At 43.0% G+C, this 23,849-nt stretch overlaps 1 protein-coding gene across 1 annotated transcript in view; it reads right to left on the bottom strand.

Annotated features, from left to right (window-relative positions):
• Positions 1 to 13,066: 13,066 nt before the first annotated feature.
• Positions 13,067 to 23,849, bottom strand: part of LOC124805389 (myrosinase 1-like) — a 47,296-nt gene continuing 36,513 nt past the window's right edge. The window contains exons 9-11 of the mRNA XM_047265951.1: positions 17,288 to 17,422; positions 17,089 to 17,195; positions 13,067 to 13,205 (exon numbers count right to left, since the gene is read on the bottom strand). Coding sequence (XP_047121907.1) covers positions 13,067 to 13,205; positions 17,089 to 17,195; positions 17,288 to 17,422 — 381 coding nt within the window. The remainder of the gene's footprint in view (positions 13,206 to 17,088; positions 17,196 to 17,287; positions 17,423 to 23,849) is intronic.

The following is a 23,849-nucleotide window of genomic DNA, read 5'->3' as shown; positions in this document are numbered from 1 at the left end:
GGATGGAGGTTTCTGTTTAAACTCTGTTTGGAATCCGGCTCTCTCCCTTGTCAAGAAACAGAGGGACAGACTCAATGCTACCTCACCTGCGAATTCATAGTCTCACTATCGATAGCTCTGACTTTGGCCATCTTTGGTGGCACTAGTGTTCAGTGTGTGTGTGTTATCTTTCCTGCTTGGGTCCGAGAACCGAGGTATTAAATTTGCATGTACGTCGCCTGTCCGTTGCAGTTTGCCTTGAAAATGGCGGGGTGTTCTCCCGCCGAAATATCGGCGGTCGCTGAAAGTGTTACCTGGCTGAATTCCCGGAAGTTATTTGAAAGTTGTATACGCCAGGAGAAACTCAGGTCTCACATGTGTTGCATAGCTTTCGTGATCGAGTGGAAATTTGAGAAGATTGAATATGGAGGTGCGTCTGCGATGAACGTTATTCGCTCCCATATAGATTGTTCGGTTGACTGCTTCTGTACATTTCGCGCCATTATTTAGTTGAGAGAAGATCGATTGTGGTGTGTGCATCTAGCAGGTGAAAAACAAGTTTGCTGGTTCTCTAGATATGAGAAACACCTTAACTGACCTTACAAATTATAGGGATGATTTGGAATCTGCTACATCACCGACGTCGGTATTCGCGATTGGAGATATCAGTTTCCTCTATTTGTTTCGAGTTCTCACGTAAATGTCTTCGCAGGAGGGACAAGTTTCTAGTTAGTCAGTGATCTACAGCACACTCCACCTCGCTAAAGGTTCGGGTTTGTAGAGATATAACTTTCAGTCTATGTATTGAGAATTATGTTGCACAAGAGATCTGTAGGTTGCAGCTGTGTCGAACCATACGAAAATATATTTTTCTTGTAATCCCAGAGTCTGGAAAGGCTGTAGAAAAGCAAGCAAGGAAGGAAGCATGTCCGGACCAGAAAAAGTAACGTGTTTGTGCTGGGGGGAGGGAGGGAGGGGAACCGAGCCCGAATTTGTAGAACAGTTCTGAGAGTGACTTCTGTCCGCTGAGGGCACTCTCTGGTCACCCTCCGGGTCTGGATGACCACCGACTTCGCAGGGGGATATCTAGTGCTGCGAGGAGTGTATATGATGCTGTCTGTCTTTGTGGCATATGTACGAATGATGTAAAAGGAGCGATTTTGTATGTTTACTACATCGAGATGGTACATGGTGATACATTGCTGGGTTAGAGATTGGTTTCACTCTCTAATATTCAAGCTCATGTCCTCAGTGGGCTAGCAGTGTAATTGAGTGAGAGTCTTTCTGTATTTGACTGTATGTGGGGCACATTGCAGGGTTTAATTGGCGGTGCAATATGATGATCTGTACAAAATACAATCGTAATGCTCTATTCAAAAGACAGGTTGAAGCAGACCATCCATCCCTGGCAGGGATGCCGTCACTCATCCACCACTGTGGCATTAGTACATTTCCTGACTTGTAGCTGTAGGATACCGAAAATTCTGGCAATTTTTTTTCTTTTCTGTATGACAGTGCTTCGAATTCTGTTTGTGGCAATTGTTCTGAATCACCCCCATCTGTGCTTAGAAAGTGCTCTCTTTCCAAACAACAAGAATGCTTTTATGAGTAACAGAGTTTTCGAGAGCGTGCACAGACTTTTGGCAGTGAGAACGTTTGTGTATGTTGAAAGCAGGAAGAGTAACACGTGATGGGCGGGATGCCACAGTAGGACCATGAGGAAGAATGCATTCGGCGTTATTCCGCGCTATTTTCGTAAACATGTTCTGTTAGGGCAAGAATTTCCGTGCATACAAGCCAAGACACCAAGAAAGAGAGCATTAACTATTTCTGGGACACTATGCAATGTCCGAGAGGTCGAATCGGTTCTTATTTTTTTACATAGCCATGTGATGTCAGAATAACATTGAGAACCATTTAGATGGTGAGTCACCACACGAACGTTTCGCGGCGAGGTGTCAGTCACGCTGGGGTATCTTGTATGTTCTGTTAGGATCGCTAGGGAGAAAGAAGCCTGTGCTATTCTGGAACAGGTTTCTATAGTGCGGTCTGTGACATCAGTATCCATAGGTATAGTGACAGAAACGGTAAACACACATGCTGCCTGGAGGCGTTTCGCATATGGGATCGGTGAGCGTGCCTTGAAGTTCTGTGTCGAGGTGGACACGGGTGTGTGCTGTACCTCACGTGTTTGGCGAGGACGTGACGGCAGAGGAGGAGACGCTCCAGAATCGGGTCACTGCGAGCAGCCTGGTTGCTGCAGCCCTAACCCGCTAGCCTGAGGGAGGGCGGTCTATGGACGCCAGAGCGATGCTGTTGTGGAGGTGGCCGAGCTGGGGTCGAGGGCGGGCACAGTGGTGGCGGCGGCTTCTGCAGTGGGGGAAGGGGCGGCGTCGGACGTCGAGTGGTGGGATGTGTTTTTTTAGCGTCTTTTGTTAACTGTATTCCATCGATTTCACCGACCAATAGGATGCTGCGAATTAAGAAAAACTACCCCATACATATGAAAAATAGCGATTTAATTAATTTGCATGAATTTTTTGTATCAACTTGGTGTTAGCAGGACAATAGTTGGGGGGGAGGGGGTGCGTGAGTGGGTGAAATGGAGCAGAATGGCAGGTTAAGTGCAGAACAATAGGGTAATCTGCATCATTTTTGTGTAAATACACTACAGTAGTTTAATGGGGAGGGTGACAAAGAAGCATGTGAAATTCGAAAAGTGTACCATAAAATGGTGGGAGGACATAACTAATTACTTAATTTAATATTAAAGGCAGTACAATAATTTAAAGAAATGGGGGTGATATGTAAAACCACTTAACAGAACAATAGGTTAAGTACCTGTCAATCAAAGGAGAACAACAGGTTAAGTACCTGTCAATCAAAGAAGAACAATAGGTTTGCCCCTGAGTGCATACCTGCCCGCCGGCAGGTGTGACCGTGCGGTTCTAGGCGCTTCAGTCTGGAACTGCGCGACCACTGCGGTTGCAGGTTCGAATCCTGCCTCGGGCATGGATGTGTGTGATGTCCTTAGGTTAGTTAGGTTTAAGTAGTTCTAAGTTCTAGGGGACTGATGACCACAGATGTTAAGTCCAATACTGCTTAGAGCCATTTGAACCATTTTGAACCATACCTGCCCCTGCCCTTGATCGTTAAATGATGATGGTGTCCCCTTGGGTAAAATAGTCCGGAGGTAAAATAGTCCCCCATTCGGATCTCCAGGTGGGGACTACTCAGGAGGACATTGTGATCAGGAGAAACAAATCTGGCATTCCACGGATCGGAGCGTGGAATGTCAGGTCTCTTAATCGGGTAGGTAGGTTAGAAAATTTAAAAAGTGAAATGGATAGATTAAAGTTAGATATAGTGGGAATTAGTGAAGTTCGGTGGCAGGAGGAACAAGACTTCCGATCAGGTGAATACAGGGTCATAAATACAAAATCAAATAGGTGTAATGCAGGAGTAGGTTTAATAATGAATAAAAAAATAGGAATGTGGGTAAAATACTACAAACAGCGTAGTGAACGCATTATTGTGGCCAAGATAGATACGAAGCCCACGCCAACCACAGTAGTACAAGTTTATATGCCAACTAACTCCGCAGATGACTAAGAGATTGATGAAATGTATGATATAAAAGAACTTATTCAGATAGTGAAGGGAGACGAAAATTTAATAGTCGTAGGTGACTGGAATTCGATAGTAGGAAAAGGAAGAGAAGAAAACGTAGTAGGTGAATACGGAATGGGGGCAGATGTGGACTCTGACCACAATATATTGGTTATGAACTGTAGATTAAAACTGAAGAAACTGCAGAAAGGTGGGAATTTAAGGAGATGGGATAAACTGACAGAACCAGAGATATTAGAGTGTTTCAGGGAGAGCATTAGGGAACCATTGACAAGAATGGGAGAAAGAAATACAATAGAAGAAGAATGGGTAGCTTTGAGAGATGAAATAGTGAAGGCAGCAGACGATCAAGTAGGTAAAAACACAAGGGCTACTGGAAATCATTGGGTAACAAAAGAGATATTGAATTTAATTGACGAAAGGAGAAAATACAGAAATGCAGTAAATGAAGCAGGCAAAAAGGAATAAAAACGTCTCAAAAATGAGAGAGGATATAAAATGTACTGTCAATGGCAAGGAAAGCGTTTCTGAAGAACAGAAGTTTGCTAACATCGAGTATAGATTTAAGTGTCAGGAAGTCGTTTCCGAGAGTATTTGTATGGAGTTTAGCCATGTATGGAAGTGAAACGTGGACGATAAATAGTTTAGACAAGAAGAGAATAGAAGCTTTTGCAGTGTGGTGCTACAGAAGAATGTGGAAGATTAGATGGGTAGATCGCGTAACAAATGAGGAGGTACTGAATAGAATTGGGGAGAAGAGGAATTTGTGGCACAACTTGACTAGAAGAAGGGATCGCTCGGTAGGACATATTCTGTGGCATCATGGGATCACCAATTTAGTATTGGAGGGTAGCGTGGAGGGTAAAAATCGTAGAGGGAGACCAAGAGATGAATACACTAAACAGATTCAGAAGGATGTAGGTTGCAGTGGGTACTGAGAGATGAAGAAGCTTGCACAGGATAGAGTAGCATGGAGAGCTGGACTGAAGAGTACAACAACAGCAACAACCATCACCTATCCTTCCCATACAGGACTATCGGCTGGGCTGGCCGGAGCAACTCTCCAGTGCTGGACTAATAGCGAAAATATCCACTCCACGACTAGCAATTGTTGATGAAACTTGCTGGAGATACTATCTAGTGCTCGATCAATGGCAACTCAAATTATTTAAATAAGCAATATGCTCCTCTGCGTACAAAATATTAGACTTATGTCAGTCCAGTGTGGCAGCTCAGCACAGACAGGGTTCTTTTCCCGCCAGTTTCCAAGTGGGGGAGGGTAGTAGAGGATAGGAAGGGGATGGGAATGGGGAAGGGATGGAAGGGGGAATGTGACAATGTCAACAGTGCCCTCTGGCGGTGGTGTTGTGAAGTAGGTCATTTGGTCTCTGGACCTCAAGGTGAACACACAACATTTACCGTCAAAATCTTAGTTTTCTGCCATTTCCAGGGGAATGGGGAGGGAGAGGGGATGAGAGGGGAGTGTAAGGGTGGTGAAGGGACTCGGAGTTGCCTGAGGGAGACCTACGTGGCGGCTGGAGAAAACCCTTGGCATCATAAAGTGGTGTGGTTAATTAATTGATCAATGAGTTAAATTACATAATTAATTTGATATGAATTTGACATTCAAATTGATTCAGAAACACCCTCCCCCCGCCTCGCCCTTGTTTCACTACTTACATCTGCCTCTCTTCGACAACTCGTCTACAATGAGTTTTAGTGTCAGTATTGCCTCACTTGTTCCTATATTTATCTGGAACTGTAACCGATCTTCCCTGAGGCCGGCTTCTTTCAGTTTTCCATTCTTCTGTAAATAATTGTTGTTAATAATCTGCAGCCATGACTTGTTAAATGGATGGTTCGGTGGTATTCACACTTGCGAGTACTTGCGTTCTTTGGAACCGAAATTATTACATTCTTCCTGGAGTCTGAGGGCATTCCCCAGATCTCGTATATCTTGCATACAAGATTGAATAATGTTGTCACAACTTGCTCTCCCATGGATCTTACTAATTCTGAAAGATTGTCTATTACTTGGTCCCAGTTTATAATTAGGTCTTTCAGTGCTCTGTCAAATTATCCACGCAGTGTCACATCACCCATCTCACTTTCAGCTACTTCCTCTTTCCATCTATAACATTGTCCTCCAGTTTGTTTTCTTTATATATTGGCCCTCTATACGCTGCATCCACCTTTTCGCTTTACTTTCTTTGCTTACCACTAGCTTGCTACCTGAACTTTTCATATTCACACAGCTGTCGTTTCTCCATTCTTCAAAGGTCTTTTTTATTCCCCTGTTGGTGGCATCTACCTTTCCCCTGTTTATACATGCTTCTACAACCTTGGCCGGCCGAAGTGGCCGTGCGGTTAAAGGCGCTGCAGTCTGGAACCGCAAGACCGCTGCGGTCGGAGGTTCGAATCCTGCCTCGGGCATGGATGTTTGTGATGTCCTTAGGTTAGTTAGGTTTAACTAGTTCTAAGTTCTAGGGGACTAATGACCTCAGAAGTTGAGTCCCATAGTGCTCAGAGCCATTTTTTTCTACAACCTTGTATTTATCCTCCAGACATTCCTACTTAGACATTTTGACCATTTACCAACTTCATTTTTAGACATCTGTATTCCCCTTTTGCCTGTTCCATTTGCAGCATTTTTGCTTTCCTCCTTTCATCAGCTAAATTCAGTATTTCCTATATTACACAGGTATTTTATATTATTATAAATAATTTGAATGAGTGGAAATGGAGAGAGTATTTTGCTGTTAACTATGGTACCTGATGTTTTGTGCGAGGTGTTCGACAGGGAGATGGTCTATCACCTCTGCTTTTCAATTGTGTCTTGGAGAAGGTCGTTCGAGAATGGAGGAAGGCCATCAATACTAAAGGGATTCAACTAGGGAGAAATCCAAACAAGATCACTGTCTCCGGCCGCGGTGGTCTAGCGGTTCTGTCGCTGCAGTCCGGAGCCGCGGGACTGCTACGGTCGCAGGTTCGAATCCTGCCTCGGGCATGGGTGTGTGTGATGTCCTTAGGTTAGTTAGGTTTAAGTAGTTCTAAGTTCTAGGGGACTTATGACCTAAGATGTTGAGTCCCATAGTGCTCAGAGCCATTTGAACCATTTTTTGAAGATCACTGTCGACTGTTTAGCCTTCGCAGATGACATGGCATTGATTACAGATTCACTAGACAATGCCCAAGAACAAATAAGAGAACTACAAAAACAAGCAGCCAAAGTAGGACTACAAATATCCTATGAAAAAACAAAGTTTATGACAAACATCTGTGATGCTCCTCAAAATATTGCAGTTGACAACAACACAATACACAAAACAGATTCCTTTAAATACCTAGGAGAGTGGATTACATGCAATGCCAAAGAAAAGATAGCTATAGAAACTAGAGTGCACAAAATGGAAAGAGTGTTTCATATGACCAAAAACGTTTATAATAAAAAATCCTTGTCCTGGAACACGAAATTAAGACACTACCAAACAGTGGCCAGACCTGAAGCTCTCTATGCGGCAGAAACACTTAAACTAATAAGAAATGGAGATCTTGAGAAACTAGAGAAGGTCGAAAGAAGAATTTTAAGGAAAATACTGGGAGCTAACAGAAACGATAATGCTGAATACAGGTTAAGACCAAACAGAGAGCTATATCTGAAAACGGAGAAACTAACTGATGTAATGAGGAAGAGGAGACTACAGTTTTTTGGACATATATTCAGAATGGATAACAACAGACTAACCAAGCGGATATTCACATTACTCAATAGCTACAAATCCAAGCCAGCATGGTTCATAGAGACTGAAAAGGACATTGAAAATGCTGGAGTTACAATAGACACAATAGAAAACAGAACACATTTCAGAAAGGCAGTTCAAAAGGCAGAATTTCAGGAGAGAAAGAAAATAACTAGACGAAAGTGGACTCAAGAAGAAAGGGAACAACACTCTAAAAGGATGAAGGAAATTTGGAAACTGAAGAAATCTAATACAATGAAGAATAGCCAAAGTTGATTCATCGGACCCTCCAAATGGGTTATTCGAAAGAAAAAAAAAAAGCTATAGAGAAACTTACTTTAAACATTTTTTCACAAATTATCGTGGCTGACAATGCCACATAAACCAGCCTTTGTGCTAATAATTACAACTCCTCAGAAACAGGCAAATATCCATTGCTTTTTTTATATGTCGTACTTCTTGATGTATTGAGACATTTCACATCGAAACTATTCACATTACATATTTTTAATTGTAAATTACAATGAACTGTAATAACGCGCGTCTACACATACAGAGAGACAAAACGAAATTGGTATATGATTTAGTACACATTTAGTTTTCACATTGTATCTCACATTTTGTTTCACCGCGGTCGAGCTTAAGAAATAACTTTGACCGCCTTTGAGTATATCGGATCGCAATAGTAATCTTTGGCGCTCTGCGCCAGAACAGGTCACGTCATATCACACGACTTTTCCAATTTCACTCAGTCTTTCATTCTCTGGAGAACTTATCCAGTTAAATTCGGTCGATGGACACACACATAACGTTACAATTTCTAGTACACATTGCTTATTTACCCGTGTGGTGTCATGTTGCCTTCCTAATTCCTCTTAAAGCTACTGTTTCGTTTGCAGTGTACTCCTTTACCCCGTTTCAGTCCAATGTTGTCTGATGCGTCCCGCAAAACTCTCAACAATATAATATCTTCAGTTTATCTTAGTCCTAACTCCGTATCACTATACCTTTCTGCAACTTCTTTGCTTTTAATCTGCCGTTCGTAATCAGTGAAAGAGTTCACACATGCGCCTGGAACGCCGAGTTTAAAACCTGGTTTCAAAATCTATTTTAACATTATACACTACTGTCCATTAAAATTGCTACACCAAGAAGAAATGCAGATGATAAATGGGTATTCATTGGACAAATATATTACACTAGAACTGACATGTGATTACATTTTCACGCAATTTGGGTGCATAGATCCTGAGAAATCAGTACCCAGAACAACCACTTCTGGCCGTAATAACGGCCTTGGTACGCCTGGGCATTGAGTCAAACAGAGCTTGGATGGTGTGTACAGGTACAGCTGCCCACGCAACTTCAACACGATACCACAGTTCATCAAGAGTAGTGACTGGCGTATTGTGACGAGCCAGTGGCTCGGCCATCATTGACCAGACGTTTTCAATTGGTGAGAGATCTGGAGAATGTGCTGGCCAGGACAGCAGTCGAACATTTTCTGTATCCAGAAAGGCCCGTACAGGATCTGCAACATGCGGTCGTGCATTATCCTGCTGAAATGTAGGGTTTCGCAGGGATCGAATAAAGGGTAGAGCCAAGGGTCGTAACATATGTTAAATGTAACGTCCACTGTTGAAAGTTCCGTCAATGCGAACAAGAGGTGACCGAGACGTGTAACAAGTGGCACCCCATACCATCACGCCGGGTGATACGCCAGTATGGCGAAGACGAATACACTCTTCCAATGTGCGTTCACCGCGATGTCGCCAAACACGGATGCGACCATCATGATGCTATAAACAAAACCTGAATTCATCCGAAAAAATGACGTTTTGCCATTCGTGCACCCAGGTTTGTCGTTGAGTACACCATCGCAGGCGCTCCTGTCTGCGATGCAGCTTCAAGGGTAACCGCAGCCATGGTATCCGAGCTGATAGTCCATACCGTTGCAAACGTCGTCGAACTGTTCGTGCAGATGGTTGTTGTCTTGCAAACGTCCCCATCTGTTGACTCAGGGATCGAGACGTGGCTTCACGATCCGTTACAGCCATGCGGATAAGATGCCTGTCATCTCGACTGCTAGTGATACGAGGCCGCTGGGATCCAGCACGGCGTTCCGTATTACCCTCCTGAACCCACCGATTCCATATTCTGCTAACAGTCATTGGATCTCGACCAATGCGAGCAGCAATGTCACGATACGATAAACTGCAATCGCGATAGGCTACAATCCGACCTTTATCAAAGTCGGAAACGTGATGGTACGCATTTTTCTTCCTTACACGAGGCATCACAACAACGTTTCACCAGGAAACGCCGGTCAACTGCTGTTTGTGTATAGAAATCGGTTGGAATCTTTCCTCATGTCAGCACGTTGTAAGTGTCGCCACCGGCGCCAACCTTGTGTGAATGCTCTGAAAAGCTAATCATTTGCATATCACAGCACCTTCTCCCTGTCTGTTAAATTTCGCGTCTGTAGCACGTCATCTTCCTGGTGTAGCAATTTTATTGGTAACTAGTGTACAATAAGTCAGAAACCTTCCGGTGTCTTCTGGTCTCTTCCACGCGTACAGCCTTCTTTCACGACTCTTAAACCAAGTGTAAGTAATGATTAATTTATACTCTGTGCAAATTTCCAGCTGGCAGGATCCCCTGTCATTCCTTTTCCACAGTCTTCTCCCCCTATGTTTCCTTCTCTTTCCTTCCCCACTACCGATTTCCAGTCCCCCATTACAATTAAATTTTCGTCACCCTTAACTATTTAATAATTTTCTTCATCTAATCATACGTTCTTTCAGTCTCTTTTGCATCTACGGAACTAGTTCTCTCATTAACCCGTATTCCTTCTTGGCTTCTTATCTATCTTGGCTACGATAATGCGTTCACTATGCTATACATGGTAGCTTTCCCGCGTTCTTATTCTGTTATTCACTATTATGAGTACTCCTGCATTACAACCAATTTTCTTGTGACAACCCTGTACTGACCTGACCAGAAGTCTTCTTCTCCATGGCACAGCACTTCACTAGTTCCCACTAGGTCTAACCTACCCACCTCCCGTTCTAAATTTTCTAACGCACCTATTGAGTTGGGGGTTCTAACATTACACGCTCCGACCTGTTTTAACGCGATGACATTCTCCTGAGTATTCCCAGTCCAGAGATGCAAATGAGGCGTTATTTTCCCTCCGAAATATTTAACGCTAAAGGAAGACATCATCATTAAGTCATACGGTAGAGCTACATGCCTTCAGTAAAAGAAGAAATGCTGTAGTTTCGCTTGCTTTCGCAGTGCCAACACAGCAAGGCCAGATGGCATAGGTTCAAGGCCAGATCTGTCAACCATCTTGAGTACGTCCCCAGCAACTATTGAAAGGCTGCTAATCTTCAGGAGCGATGGGTTAGTCTGACCTCCCCACAGACACCCATCTGTTGTGGTTGCACTTACTGTACGGCTATCTGCTTCGTTGAGGCACGAAAGGCTTCCCAATTCGTTAAGGTCAATGGCTCGGGGGGTGGGGGCAGTGATGTTTATTACCATAACATAATAATTAAACTGCAGTATTTCTGGTGTGGTTGACTTAACTGACTTACATTCACCTGTGAAGGCGATCAACACACATTAACCAGTAAGAATGAGGAAAATGGCGTTTAATGGAATCAGATATGGACAAGCATTAAAAGTTTTTTGAGCTATTCCTGTTCATTCCGAACAGCTCGCTTGGGTTAATTTATCCGGCGACAGTGATTCTTGGTACAAGATACGTTATACCGGGAATTTTAGGGTAAACCCATACACTTTCTCTTGCTCATCACTGATATTATGTCACATAATGGCTTCTGCTCCAAAAGGATTTGCTGCCGCCTTCTACCTGTTCTGACCTTGCGATTCTTCTGCAGCCGTTATACTTTAACTCCCGCCATTTCAGATCCTCTGCTACTTATTTCAAGCCGGCCGAAGTGGCCGTGCGGTTAAAGGCGCTGCAGTCTGGAACCGCAAGACCGCTACGGTCGCAGGTTCGAATCCTGCTTCGGGCATGGATGTTTGTGATGTCCTTAGGTTAGTTAGGTTTAACTAGTTCTCAGTTCTAGGGGACTAATGACCTCAGCAGTTGAGTCCCATAGTGCTCAGAGCCATTTGAACCATTTTACTTATTTCAGGCCGAGTAGTTCGGTGCGAGTGTGGGTCAGTGGTAGATACAAATGTTTCTGTGTTTAGTACCCAGTTGCTCCTACGACTTACTTTCTAGCACATGACACTGCTATCGCTGTTATCGTGCTTTGTGTGTGAAGTATTCTAACTTCACAGTTCCTTGAAAGCTACTTTGAACTGCTGGTGCCTGCAGAACATACCTGGTGAGATTTGTAGACTGTGACGTTCAAAGCGGTCTTACCTTCCATGAGGACCTGATTACTTAATTACTGATGTAGTTTCAATGTTCTAAATAGCTTCCTTTTTTTCTTCCCTTCTTCCATATTATTTACTTGTTATTTAATGTTTTGTCGGCTGTAAAATCTGTTTCGAAGGAATTTCCATTGCAGACGAGACATATGTGCGACCTCAATTCACGCCACTTCACAGCACATGTGATTGTTGTATTGCCTTTGTTACGCACCGTTTTTCATAATGTCACCGTCTTTCATAATGTCAAAGTTGTGACACCGGGCTTAAAGCTGCAGCTGATTTCTATATACCGAGTGACGAGTTTACATGTGTTTCTCGCTTAGTCGTTAAGCTTTGTTCAGTCCTCGTGTTTCACTTGTCTTTATCTGCACTGTCCGTTTGTTGAACATCAGCGTTGTTCCGAATATTACCCCGAAGTGCTAAGTTTACTGAAATCTTGCAATTTAGTGTAGTTTCTTATGTTTACGTGGATTTTACAAACTGTGCAAATGGAATTATATTGAAATGCACGTGCAATCAGTGTACAACGAACGCGGTTAGAGGCGCCACGTCACTGACTGCGCGGCTCCTGCCGTCGGAGGTTCGAGTCCTCCCTCGGGCATGGGTGTGTGTGTTGCTCTTAGCATCAGATAGTTTAAGCAGTGTGTAAGTCTAGGGACCGATGACCTCAGCAGTTTGGTCTCTTAGAAATTTACTCATTTGAACATTTTTGTACAACGAATGTAATGTAAAAGTTTATCTTACGCTCTCAGCGTACTTTGTTGGTAAAATCTGTGGCGTACCATTCGTGTTTAATATGTTTTACGTTTTATTCCTTAGTGGAATTTTAATACGTCAGGCTTCATCTGTCCCTGTATCAGGTCATTACATAGAACGGTATATACGAGTAATGTGGGAGTTTAGCTTCTTGCAGTTACTACTACATGTGTTACCTGGTTTTCATGCTTACTAAGGAATTTTTGAAATGTAAACGTACGGAAAATTTAGTACTATCGATTTTAATTTCTTTACAGACGTAATCCACTGCTTTCCGTTTCCCATGGACTCTAATTTCGTTATCTTAAAGCATTTCACGTAGTAAAATTTTAAGAACTATGTGCGGATGAGCAACATGGAATCAGAATTCAGATAGTCTCAAAACGGAAATGCCACTGCCAGATGAAGGTCTCAATAACGAACTGCTGTGATTCTGCGGATTGCATTCGCTACCACACAAGGAAAGAACGTCAATGATTAAGACTTAGCCAAAGTTCTTTATTTTGCAGTACATAAGGTCATATAAAGAGCAGACCAAGATAAGTTGTAGTTCAGGGGAGACTGTAGCGCAAGTATTCCTGAGGCAGCTCCTTAGTCTCGAAGATCTCCGACATGAAAGCTGCAGAGGCCCTTGGCGTCCTGGTTCTGTTCGGGCTGTCGAAATCCACCTCGTACAGCCCTAGCTTCTTGCTGCAAACGTTTAAAACTGGTAAGGCTTTGACAGACAAGTGTACTGATTCTAGCACTACTTATAGTGACAGATTACTTTTACATAACATAATTTTCTCGATGCTTTTGTGTATACTGAATATTCTAAATGACAGTGTAAACGCGATTTTTTAATAAGTGCCGGGAGTTACGTGGATTGGCTTCTATTACGAATAGAAAATTACGGATCCATGCTTAGGTTTCCTGTATACTGAAAATGATGTACCAGTAGATCGAGGATAGCAGGGAGAAAGTCGCTCTGTGTTAGAGAGGCGCAGACGCGCCAGAGGGAAAGGACGTATGGTAAAATGTGGGCGCGTGTGCACACAACGGAGACGCAGTCGGTCAAGAACCACCAAGCAATCAACACAACGAAAAAAAAGAAAGAAAGAAAAACAGAATAACTTGGTGGTAGCCGGATGATGAGGAACCCTCATTTGAGTGTTATTAGCGCGTCTGTGGTATAAAAACAGATACAATTGGACTCCACACCACGTTTTAAGAGGTTTCACTGGAAAGAAAAAATGAAATTCTGTTCCAAACGGTAGTAAGTATGAGCGTAACCATTTAACGAAAAACTCACACAACCCAAATAGTTTGAAAAAGTTCGTAAAGAAGTATGACATAAGAACTGATGTACTGCGCATCACGTACCTGTATATGCACTAGTATAAGAACTACAACATCTTATAAGATTCCTGTGTAAAACATGCGGCAATAACTCAGTAATACGCATGTAACGTAAGTAAACAAAGAACTGTCAAAAAGTACAAAGAGAAAATGTAACGTCGGCACTTTAAATTATTATCCAAAGTCGATGTTTCCTTCCCATGTAGCCCTACGCACCCCCCCCCCCCCCCTCCTGCCAACACTGTGCGGGTATTTATGCGTGACACGGGTTGACTGACCAGCCCAACTGGAGAGTTGGTTTGAAATCGTTGATGTGGAGTCCCAGGTTTCCCGTCTGGTGTTGGCTTCCAGCGATACCGTTAGTAGTTTGTCGTTGCACATTATTTGCAGAATATGTTCATCGCATTTAAGGAAGGTCTAAATTATGGCGGTCGTAACGGTGGGCGTACTACATCTATCCTTAGCATCACATGTGAGCAAGTTTTAAGGTCGTTGTGGATGAAAACTTTCTGATTTCCGTGGCTGGGTGCTCGCGAAGAGCATAGCTTAGAGATTTGCATCTTGACTTGTTTCCATAAAAACGGTAGCCATGGTTCAACTGACAGCTGTTATACCGAAAAAACTCCGACGGGAAGTGCAGTGTCCCCCATAAACCATTTCCGGTATCGATGTCTGATCTGAAAGCTGTGCGGAGGTCCAGTAAGGCGTGTGGAACAGCGGCGGTCCAGCTGTTCCCTCGGTGCATGCCTAAGCGCGGCTTTTAAAGTGACACGTCCGCGCTTTGCCGCCGTGTAGCTTGCAAGAAGGTGGCTAGTCATATGGTGGCGTTCGAGAAATAGCCTCCACTCAAATTTTCGCCCTTCATTCGTAGTGACATGAGCTAGACAGTCGCAACCGTTAGTCCAGTCATTAAAAATGTTCCTGTTGCTGTTTCTGCTGATATACCACTGCCTGGCGTCGCTTCCACTCAAAGAGTGTATCTGTCAACAACAGACGTAAATGTACACGGATACTCTTTGGATACTGCAAGCAGGCCCACAAAATCTTCGTGTACATACGTGGGAGAAACAGTCTCCTGGTTCTGGCAATTCTACCACTGGCTTATGTGTATGTCCAACAACTTTGCACTTTCGACATGTCGCTCACGTTCTCGACCACTGGCGGTCGTCTTTTTTTTTACTGCTTGGTCACATTTTGCCTGTGGCTTGTGCTGCACTCAGCTAATTGTAATTTATTGCACATGCGATGGCACCAGTCCCAGAGAAAAGATCAGTGACTACATTTGTAAGAAGTCATGGTCTCCTGACCTTCATTGCTTACATATTCCGCCCTCACAATCATATTCCGCACATCAAGACGCTTCGTTCGAACCCAAACTCGATAAGATAAAGTCAATGTTGTATGAATTCATGTAAACAATATGCAAATAACAAGTAAGCACACCGTGGTTCAACTATTCGAAGCTCACAGGGAGCTATCTACGTCGGCCGGCAGCCGCCCGTGGAGCGGACAGCGTTTGCCCGAGTGAAAGGGGGAACGACCCCGTGTTTGGCTTAAAAGCAAATTCCGCTACATTGTGTGGGAGCGCCCAACCTATGCATTCTTTACAAATATAGCATGCAGTTTCAGAGATTTTCAGAGGGAGACAGCAAACGCCAAACGCCAATACTACAGATTTCTGGATTGGTAGCCTTAAACGAAACGTCATTCTCGCGTTTTAGAAGAGCAATGCTGATTGGCAGACGATGTTTCTGACACCTTGAGCTGAAGGAGTAATGGAAGAGACTGAAAGATATACCCCTTCACGTCTGGCGTGGAGAGGGGCCGTTCCGTTGTCGCTCTTCGAGCGGGGACACGTAACAAGAGCGTGTGCGCTCGTACGTGTACTCAAAGAGCGAGGAACAAGTCTCTCCTCAGTACTTCACTGGGAGAGCACCTCTGTCCTAGTTAATGATAGGTGGTGTAATAAATCTACATATCAGTGTTACTTCCATTTTTGTTGTGGAGATATTATATCCTTTTGGTAATGAGAGAGGGAGATGGAGAAAGATTTGGAGCTATGCCTACGCTCAAGACAGATGCTGGAAGTACCAGTTCTTATGCTGGAATTACGGAATGTTGGTAGGTATTTGATACACGACAACAAGTGAGGGAGAGTCCAGTGACTAAGAAGTTTGAATGAAGAAAAGAATGCTTGTGACTTTTCCGATAGTATCCACGCTAATTATTCATAAGGTGGACTGCAGTGGCTGGAAGTTACATGTTTGTGGTAAGCATTCACTGTTACACAGAGTTGGTTTAATTTGAGAACCATGTGTTGTAGGAGTATTGATGGTGAACACAGTATACCATTCATGCGTGATAAGTCGAACGTGACTTATTAGGTGATTTATTATTGGCAGTTCGATAATACTGGATATCGGCAGGAGGAGAGTCATATTAAAACAGGTAAGATCATTCATTCACAAGGACAAAATGAACGGAGAAAATCCTGAACTCTAGGGTACTCCTGAGAGCGGATTGTCCAACGAGGACAGGAGGCAAGTGGTAATAACAAAGACTATGTAGCACGAAGAGGGAAAATAAACGAGGCAAGGAATGTACCCAAAGAGACCCCTCAGAGCACATTCGTACTTTGACAATCCACAATCGATTTTTTGATGTTTCTTTCTGTGCTTCTGGTTGTACCTCCGAAGTCAGTGTTTGAGAAACTCGTTTCTGTCGTTTTCAAAATTAGGATAATAAAATCATCGGTGCCAGATACCTCACTGAAATCAAGGAGATAAATTACTCTCTCCCGTCAATCTGTGGGATGTTTGAACTCATGAGCCACTTTGATCAATTTATCTGCTATCCTAATAGCTTTCTAGAAGCCTGATTGACATTTATCGTAGATGTGATAAATCTTCAGATATTCCAGTAGGCGTTCATGAGTAATATGATATAAAACTTTTAATAATTAGGATAATAATTTCCGGTTATTATTAGTCTGCTTACGTTGAATCAGGTTTTGCTTCCAGTCAAAACGAAGTGTTATGGCTAACGAAAACTAAACTGAAGTTCTCTTTAATAAATGGCATAATAAATTCGGCGACGGTTTTAATAACTTGTATGTTTGTGTCATCAATACTTAAAACTTCAGAACACATTTCCATGATCAGTTAATGGCTTTATCGATTTTTCAGCCTTGATCAAGAGGAAACGAAAAGAAACTTGAACGTGCACAAGGACTTACGTAAATCCGTCCGTCCACTCGAGGTCGTCCATGAGACTCCAGCAGGTGTAGCCAATCACAGGAACACCGTCAACGTGGATAGCTTGTAGAAGAGCCGTCAGGTACGACTGTAATGAATATTTAAAACCATTAAGGAGTTCATTTTAAGGAAGTAAACTACTAATGTTTACTGTTTCCGAAGGTAAAAATCGTAACTCACCGTAAAGTACTCGATTCTGTCGGTGTCATTAAGACCACCAGTATTTGACAATCCGTTTTCTGTCACAAAGATTGGATAACCAGGGTATTCCTTAACGAGCCAGTTCAGTAAGTCGCGGAATCCCGAAGGATAGTACTGGAACACGAGAAAATGAAGGCACATTTAGCATTATATGAAAAATGTTTTTCAACAATTGGACATCACAAGAAACCATGTTTGCAAACCAGTTACTGGAATGTAGAAAACATCACAGAATGCGCAGTGTGAAATTTCTCTTCCTCATTCCCGTGACATCATACGTCCTTTTAATGAAACAGGTATCCACAGGGGAACGTTAAAAGTAATCAACCAGATAATCTGCCCAAGCACGGCTAAATGAAAGACATCCCCATCACTGTTTTTCCACTTCATTTTATAATGTCACAACTATCAGGCATCCATCATCGTCTTATCTCTATGATTACAATTTTTTTTTCCAAAACATTAATGTATCGTTATTTTAATTAATGTCTTAGTCAGAAGCAACAATATGAAACGAGTATTTCCCACCGTTTCGTTTTCCAAGGGGTTTGAGGGCGGGGTTGGGGGAGGGGAGAGGGTAGGATGTACACCAGTGTTCATAAATACCTCCAGGATTTCAGACGAAGACTATACAAAAACTACATTCCGAGAAGAGACACACATTAGAGGACAGACCATTTCTCCAGGATTGTAGCTCACGCTAAAGGTGCTCAATATTCGTTTCGTTTGTGATATGGCAAGCGTCAAATCGTGGGTGCAAGTCGTTAAGACGATGCGTCCGGGAAGGCACAAAGGCCCGCTTTGCGAATCTGGTAACTGGGTTGCCTATCTGCAGATGCAGAGTAATTCGGTGTGACAATACGGTGACGAGGGTTAACGATGAAACTTGAGGACAGAACAAGCTACATGTGCACTCTGTAATTATAGAAATTCTACTAACCACTGGCAGGCTTTCCTCTACCTGTGGGACATCCATAAATAGCAATGACATGCAACAAATTACAGTTGGCTTTCTGATAATCTATCGTGCGACACATACGTCCTGGCGGTAGTCAAAGGGTTAATCTGCCCAATCGGTTTACCAGCGTAGTTCGTTATAATCCAGTGTTGTAAATTGCTTTGTTAAATTTTATTTCCTGAGCTATAAAAGTTCAGTTATTTTTTCTTTTGTTACATCTTCGTTGTCAGGAGGTCTGATTATTTACATAGTTCGTATCTAATAATCTTAATTTTTAAACTTGAGTCTCTTGTCCTTTAATGCCCATTGTCTGTTTTTAAGTAATACTTTTGGAAACTATTGTTGAAAGAAATACTAGCAGAAGATAGGAAAGAAGAAAGAAAGATTAGATTTTAACGTCCTGTCGACAGTGCGGTCATAAAAGATGGAGAACATCACGAAACGATGGGGAAGCAAATCTGCCATGCCCTTTTCAAAGGAACCCTACCAATATTTGACTGAAACAATTTAGGGAAATCAAGGAGATCCTAAATCTGGGTGACAGGAGAGGGATTTGAACCGAATGCGATCGTGGCTGTAGCGATGAACCTGGACATGCCATTAACGTATAGCATACGAAAGCCATTGTAAAGATAGCCATAGCCATTGGTCGAACATGGACTTTGCTGACGAATATTCTAATGAGTTGTCGAGCGACTAGCGCATTATACACTGAGGAGCCAATGAAACTGGTACACCTGCCTAATATCGTGTAGGGCCACCGGGAACGCGTAGAAGTGCCGTGACACGACGTGGGATGAACTCGACCAATGTCTGAAGTAGTGCTGGAGGAAATTGCACAGATGTCCATAAATCCGTAAGAGTATGAGGGGGTGGAGATCTCTTCTGAACAGCACATTGTGAGGCATTCCAGATATGCTCAGTAATGTCCATGTGTAGGGACACAACAATGTTTAAACTCAGAAGAGTGTTGCTGGAGCCACTCTGTAGCAATTCTGAACGTTTGGGTGTTGCATTGCCCTGCTTAAATTGCCCAAGTCCCTCGGAATTCACAATGGACATGAATGGATGGAGGTCATCAGACAGGATGGTTACGTACGTGTCACCTGTCAGGGTCGTATCTAGACGTATCAGAGGTCCCATATCACTCCAACTGCACACGCCCCACACCGTTACATAGCCTCCACCAGCTTGAACAGTCCCCTTCTGACATTCAAGGCCCAAGGATTAATGAGGTTGCCTCCATACCCACACACGTTCATCCGCTCGTTCAAATTTGTAACGAGACTCGTCAGACCAGGCGACATGATTCCAGTAATTAACAATCCAATGTCTGTGTTGATGGGCCCAGACGAGGCGAAAAGCTTTGTGTCGTGCAGTCATCAAGGGAGCAAGAGGCTGCGAAAGCCAATATGAATGATGTTTCGTTGAATGGTTGATGGCTCAGCATTGAAATCTGCAGCAGTTTGAGGAAGGGTTGTAGTCCTGTCACGTTGAACGATTCTCTTCAGTCGTCGTTGGTCCCATTCTTGCTGGATCTTTTTCCGGTCGCAGCGATGTCGGAGATTTGACGTTTTCCCGGATTCCTGATATTCACGGTACACTCGCGAAATGATCGTATGGGAAAATCCCCACTTCATCGCTACCTCGAGCGCCGTTTATAACACCACGCTCAAACTCACTTAAATGTTGATATTCTACCATTGCAGCAGCAGTAACCGATCTAACAATTGCGCCAGACACTTATCTTTATTATATAGGCGCTGCCGAACGCAGCGCCGTATTCTGCCTGTGTAGATATCTCTGTATTTGAATAAGCAAGCCTATACCAGTTTCTTTGGGACTTCAGTGTGGATACACCTACTTGATGATTTTGGTACGTGATTCTAATAAGAATGCTGGAATGTTCATCAGGGAACCATTCGGAATTTATATGAAGGAGTGTCTCGTTGCTTCTCCGTTATCCAATGAGGGTGATATCTGTCCCCCTCCAGATCTACAACTTTACACGGCCTTCACATTCTGCGTCTGGCTTTATCGGAAAGGCCACTGGATGCTTCAAATTTTTCCACAGGTGTGATATCAGACAGGTGCTTGTGTACGTAATGCTCATAGCCTCACTACAAGCACCCGCATCTTCATCACCATCCCCGGCCGCTTGACTCACACTCTAGACCTTTTCATATATTAATAACAGCCGCTCTATTTCACCACGTGCATCAGCCTCTACTAGTGAACTGCTCGGTGTGAAACTTGTTGGATTTATCAACACCGTACAATGGAGGCTTTCATGAGCGGTTGTCTTTGTTGTTGGTGCAGTCTTATGGGTTGTATGATCGTCGTCCATGAAACTTTTTCGCTCCACACTATTTGTACAGAGCTACGTTGAACATCATCAGAGGTACTCCTGGTTCTCCTGAGTCTTGGCGACTGGCCAGTCGGCCAATGGAGAGCTATATGAATATCACGCGAAGGAGCTGCGGTAAAGATTTACACATGATAGGCAAAGATAATCCTAGTCAAACATAAAACTTAATTATGGAACTTTGGACTGACAAAGATAAAACTTATCAATAGATACTGGAGATCCGCTGTCCATACATCACTAAGTTTCATGGCTTCTTCCTTTCTGTGAAATCTGAGTTGTCGCCGTGTTTGTATACAGGGTGTAATGGATGTAAGTGCAGACTTTTTATTGCTCACTGAGCACTCGGTATTGAAAAACATTACATCGGTATTTATTTTATTTGCAGACTAATAAGTATAGCTATGTTTTAGGCTGGTTGGTACCTCCAAGTATATGTGGCAAGAAGACCATTAACGCATATTTTCCCCTGGGCAGCAGAAGAGATGTTGGACGCGTGGATGCACAGTTGTTAGTCTTTAGTATGTACTGACGGCTGTAGTCCATTTAATGATGCGATTTCGACGGTGCAGAAAAGATCGGGTCGTAGAGTTTGTGACGTGTTTGTGGGAAGACTGTCCGGTGCAGAGAAAAAATAACCAGCAAAATAATGTGAGTACATATTAAAGCATATAAAAATATCTGCACTTATATCCGTTGCGCCCTGTTTTTAGAGGGCTTCTGTACACGTGGTGTGCGGAAATTCCCGTTACAGACTTCTAGGACTTTTGAAGGGAAGTGCGTACATAGTATTTCTCATATGAACCATTGACCGGAAACGTCATCCAGCGACGCTACAGAGCGTCAGGCGCGGCGCTTGAAATGTATGTATGTGTACAAGGGGTATTTCCGTGATGATGTTACAAGCTTTGCAGTATCAGGGAGAAGTATATATGTATCACTTTGAGTTATGAGTCCCTACAGCGAAAACGAATGAGTCGACAACTATAAGCGGAAACCGTACTGATACCTCTGACAGTGGAATATATGTACCGGTGTTGTTGTTGCCAAGACTGTAGGATAGGCAACTTCCAGAGGGGTCAGTAGGGATCAAAACAAGAAAAAATGTGCAGTAAACATGGGCTCTGAAATGCATTCGTTGAGAGCTGTGAGCATTTGTTCTATAGAGGAGATGTGTTACGCTCTAGCGAAGATGAACAAGTGCTCATGGCTTCTCAGCTGTGCATCTTAGAGCCCTTGTTTAACGGACATTTTCTCTTGTTTTGGTCCATACTACCACCTCTGGAAGTTCCCTACCCTACAGTCTTAGTAACAAAAACACCGGTACATATATTCCACTGTCAGAGATATCAGTACGATTTTCGCTTGTAGTTGTCGACTCATTCGTTTTCGGTACAGGGACCCATAACTCAAATTGATACATTCATCCGTCTACATCATCCTTATAAGTCTTAACATCATCACGGAATCACCCTTTATATACATACGTTTACAGGCGCCGGTGCTTATAAATTTGACGCTCCGTAGCGTAGTTGGATAACGTGTCCGACATGGGTTCCTATTCTAAATACGAGGGTCACTCCAAAAGAAATGCACACTACTTTTGTAAAAATACTGTTGTCATTCCGCATGTGTGAAAGTTTTACAGTGTGTAGATACATCATTCCTGCTTGTGATGTTTTTCGATTCCGAAGGACTCTTGCTTGTGGACATCATGCCAAGTGGAACCACCATAAATTCTGATGCATATGTGATGACACTGTAGAAACTTCAAGCTCGACTGAGTCATTTTCGACCAAATCGGCAAAAGTAGGATGTTTTGCTGTTGCACAACAATGCACGGCCACATATCAGTCAAAAAACCATGGAAGCGATCACAAAACTGGGATGGACAACACTGAAACACCCGCCTTATAGTCCTGACCTGGCTCCATGTGACTATCATCTCTTTGGGAAACAGAAAGACTCTCTTCATGCAACAAGGTTTGAAGATGATGACTTCCTTGTGCACGCTGCCAAACAGTCGCTCCAACAAATTGGTCCAGAATTTTACCGTGTGGATATACAGGCGCTGGTTCCAAGATGGCGTAAGGCAGTTGAGAGGGATGGAAATTATGCGGAAAAATGAAAATATTGTTCCTAAAGGATGTATCTACACACTGTAAAACTTTCAAACATGTAGAATAATGGATTTAAAAAAAAGTAGTGTGCATTTCTTTTGGAGTGACCCTCTTATTACGTACTCAGTTTCTTCTACAAGTCCTAGAAGTTTGTAACGGGAGTTTATGAACACCTTGTATAACTGTCGATTATAGTTCGTCAATGTAGATAAAATTTTGTCTCGGAAAATTTACCATCATGGTTTCCAGCCTGAAGAGCGTGTTCTGCTACAGCTGATCTTTCTCCTTTCCCTAGTAGACAAAAACTTTTGTTTTACTTCAAAGGCATATTTACACTTCTCTTTTTAATTCCAATGCTGACTCATCACACTTACAAGTAATTTTGCATGCCCCACATACCGACAAGGAAGAACGTTTATCCTTTCCCAATCTGATGGCTTGACCTGACATCTGATGTTACATTTCTGTAAAATCTTACCGGTCTGATAGGTTATTTTCTTTCAATAAAATAGATAAAAACTGTGAGCTTCATGCACTGGTTTTCATCGTTTTCCTCTGGCGTAATGTTATTTGGTTGGAGCGCTTTAATTACTTCTTTTTGAACAGCCATTTTTCTGAAATTTTGTTCACCGTATCGTCGGGAGTGAAGCGTGGATCGATGGAAATGATGACTCATAGGCTACAGATTGACGCTCGTATTTGGATTCACTGTCATGCAGGAGAACGGCTATTCTAAAGACACAGCGCCCTACTAACGTAGGCCGATTTCGGTAGTACACACATCAAAAAAAAGTTTTGCATCACCTCGGTTCCGAGAGTTCCGAAACCTGTACAGAAAATTGGAATAGAGATCAACATAACCATCATTTCCGCCATATTTTTTGCTCATGAAAACCACACATTGCATATTGTACCACCATACAGCGAGATCTTCAGAGGTGGTGGTCCAGATTGCTGTACACACCGGCACCTCTAATACCCAGTAGCACGTCCTCTTGCATTGATGCATGTCTGTATTCGTCGTGGCATACTATCCACAAGTTCATCAAGGCACTGTTGGTCCAGATTGACCCACTCCTCAACGTCGATCCGACGTAG

The sequence above is a fragment of the Schistocerca piceifrons genome, chromosome 7 (genome assembly GCF_021461385.2).
Source record: "Schistocerca piceifrons isolate TAMUIC-IGC-003096 chromosome 7, iqSchPice1.1, whole genome shotgun sequence".
NCBI classification, from domain to species: domain Eukaryota; kingdom Metazoa; phylum Arthropoda; class Insecta; order Orthoptera; family Acrididae; genus Schistocerca; species Schistocerca piceifrons.
Note: the sequence above shows the minus strand (reverse complement) of the source record. Positions and strands in the feature narration are given on the sequence as shown.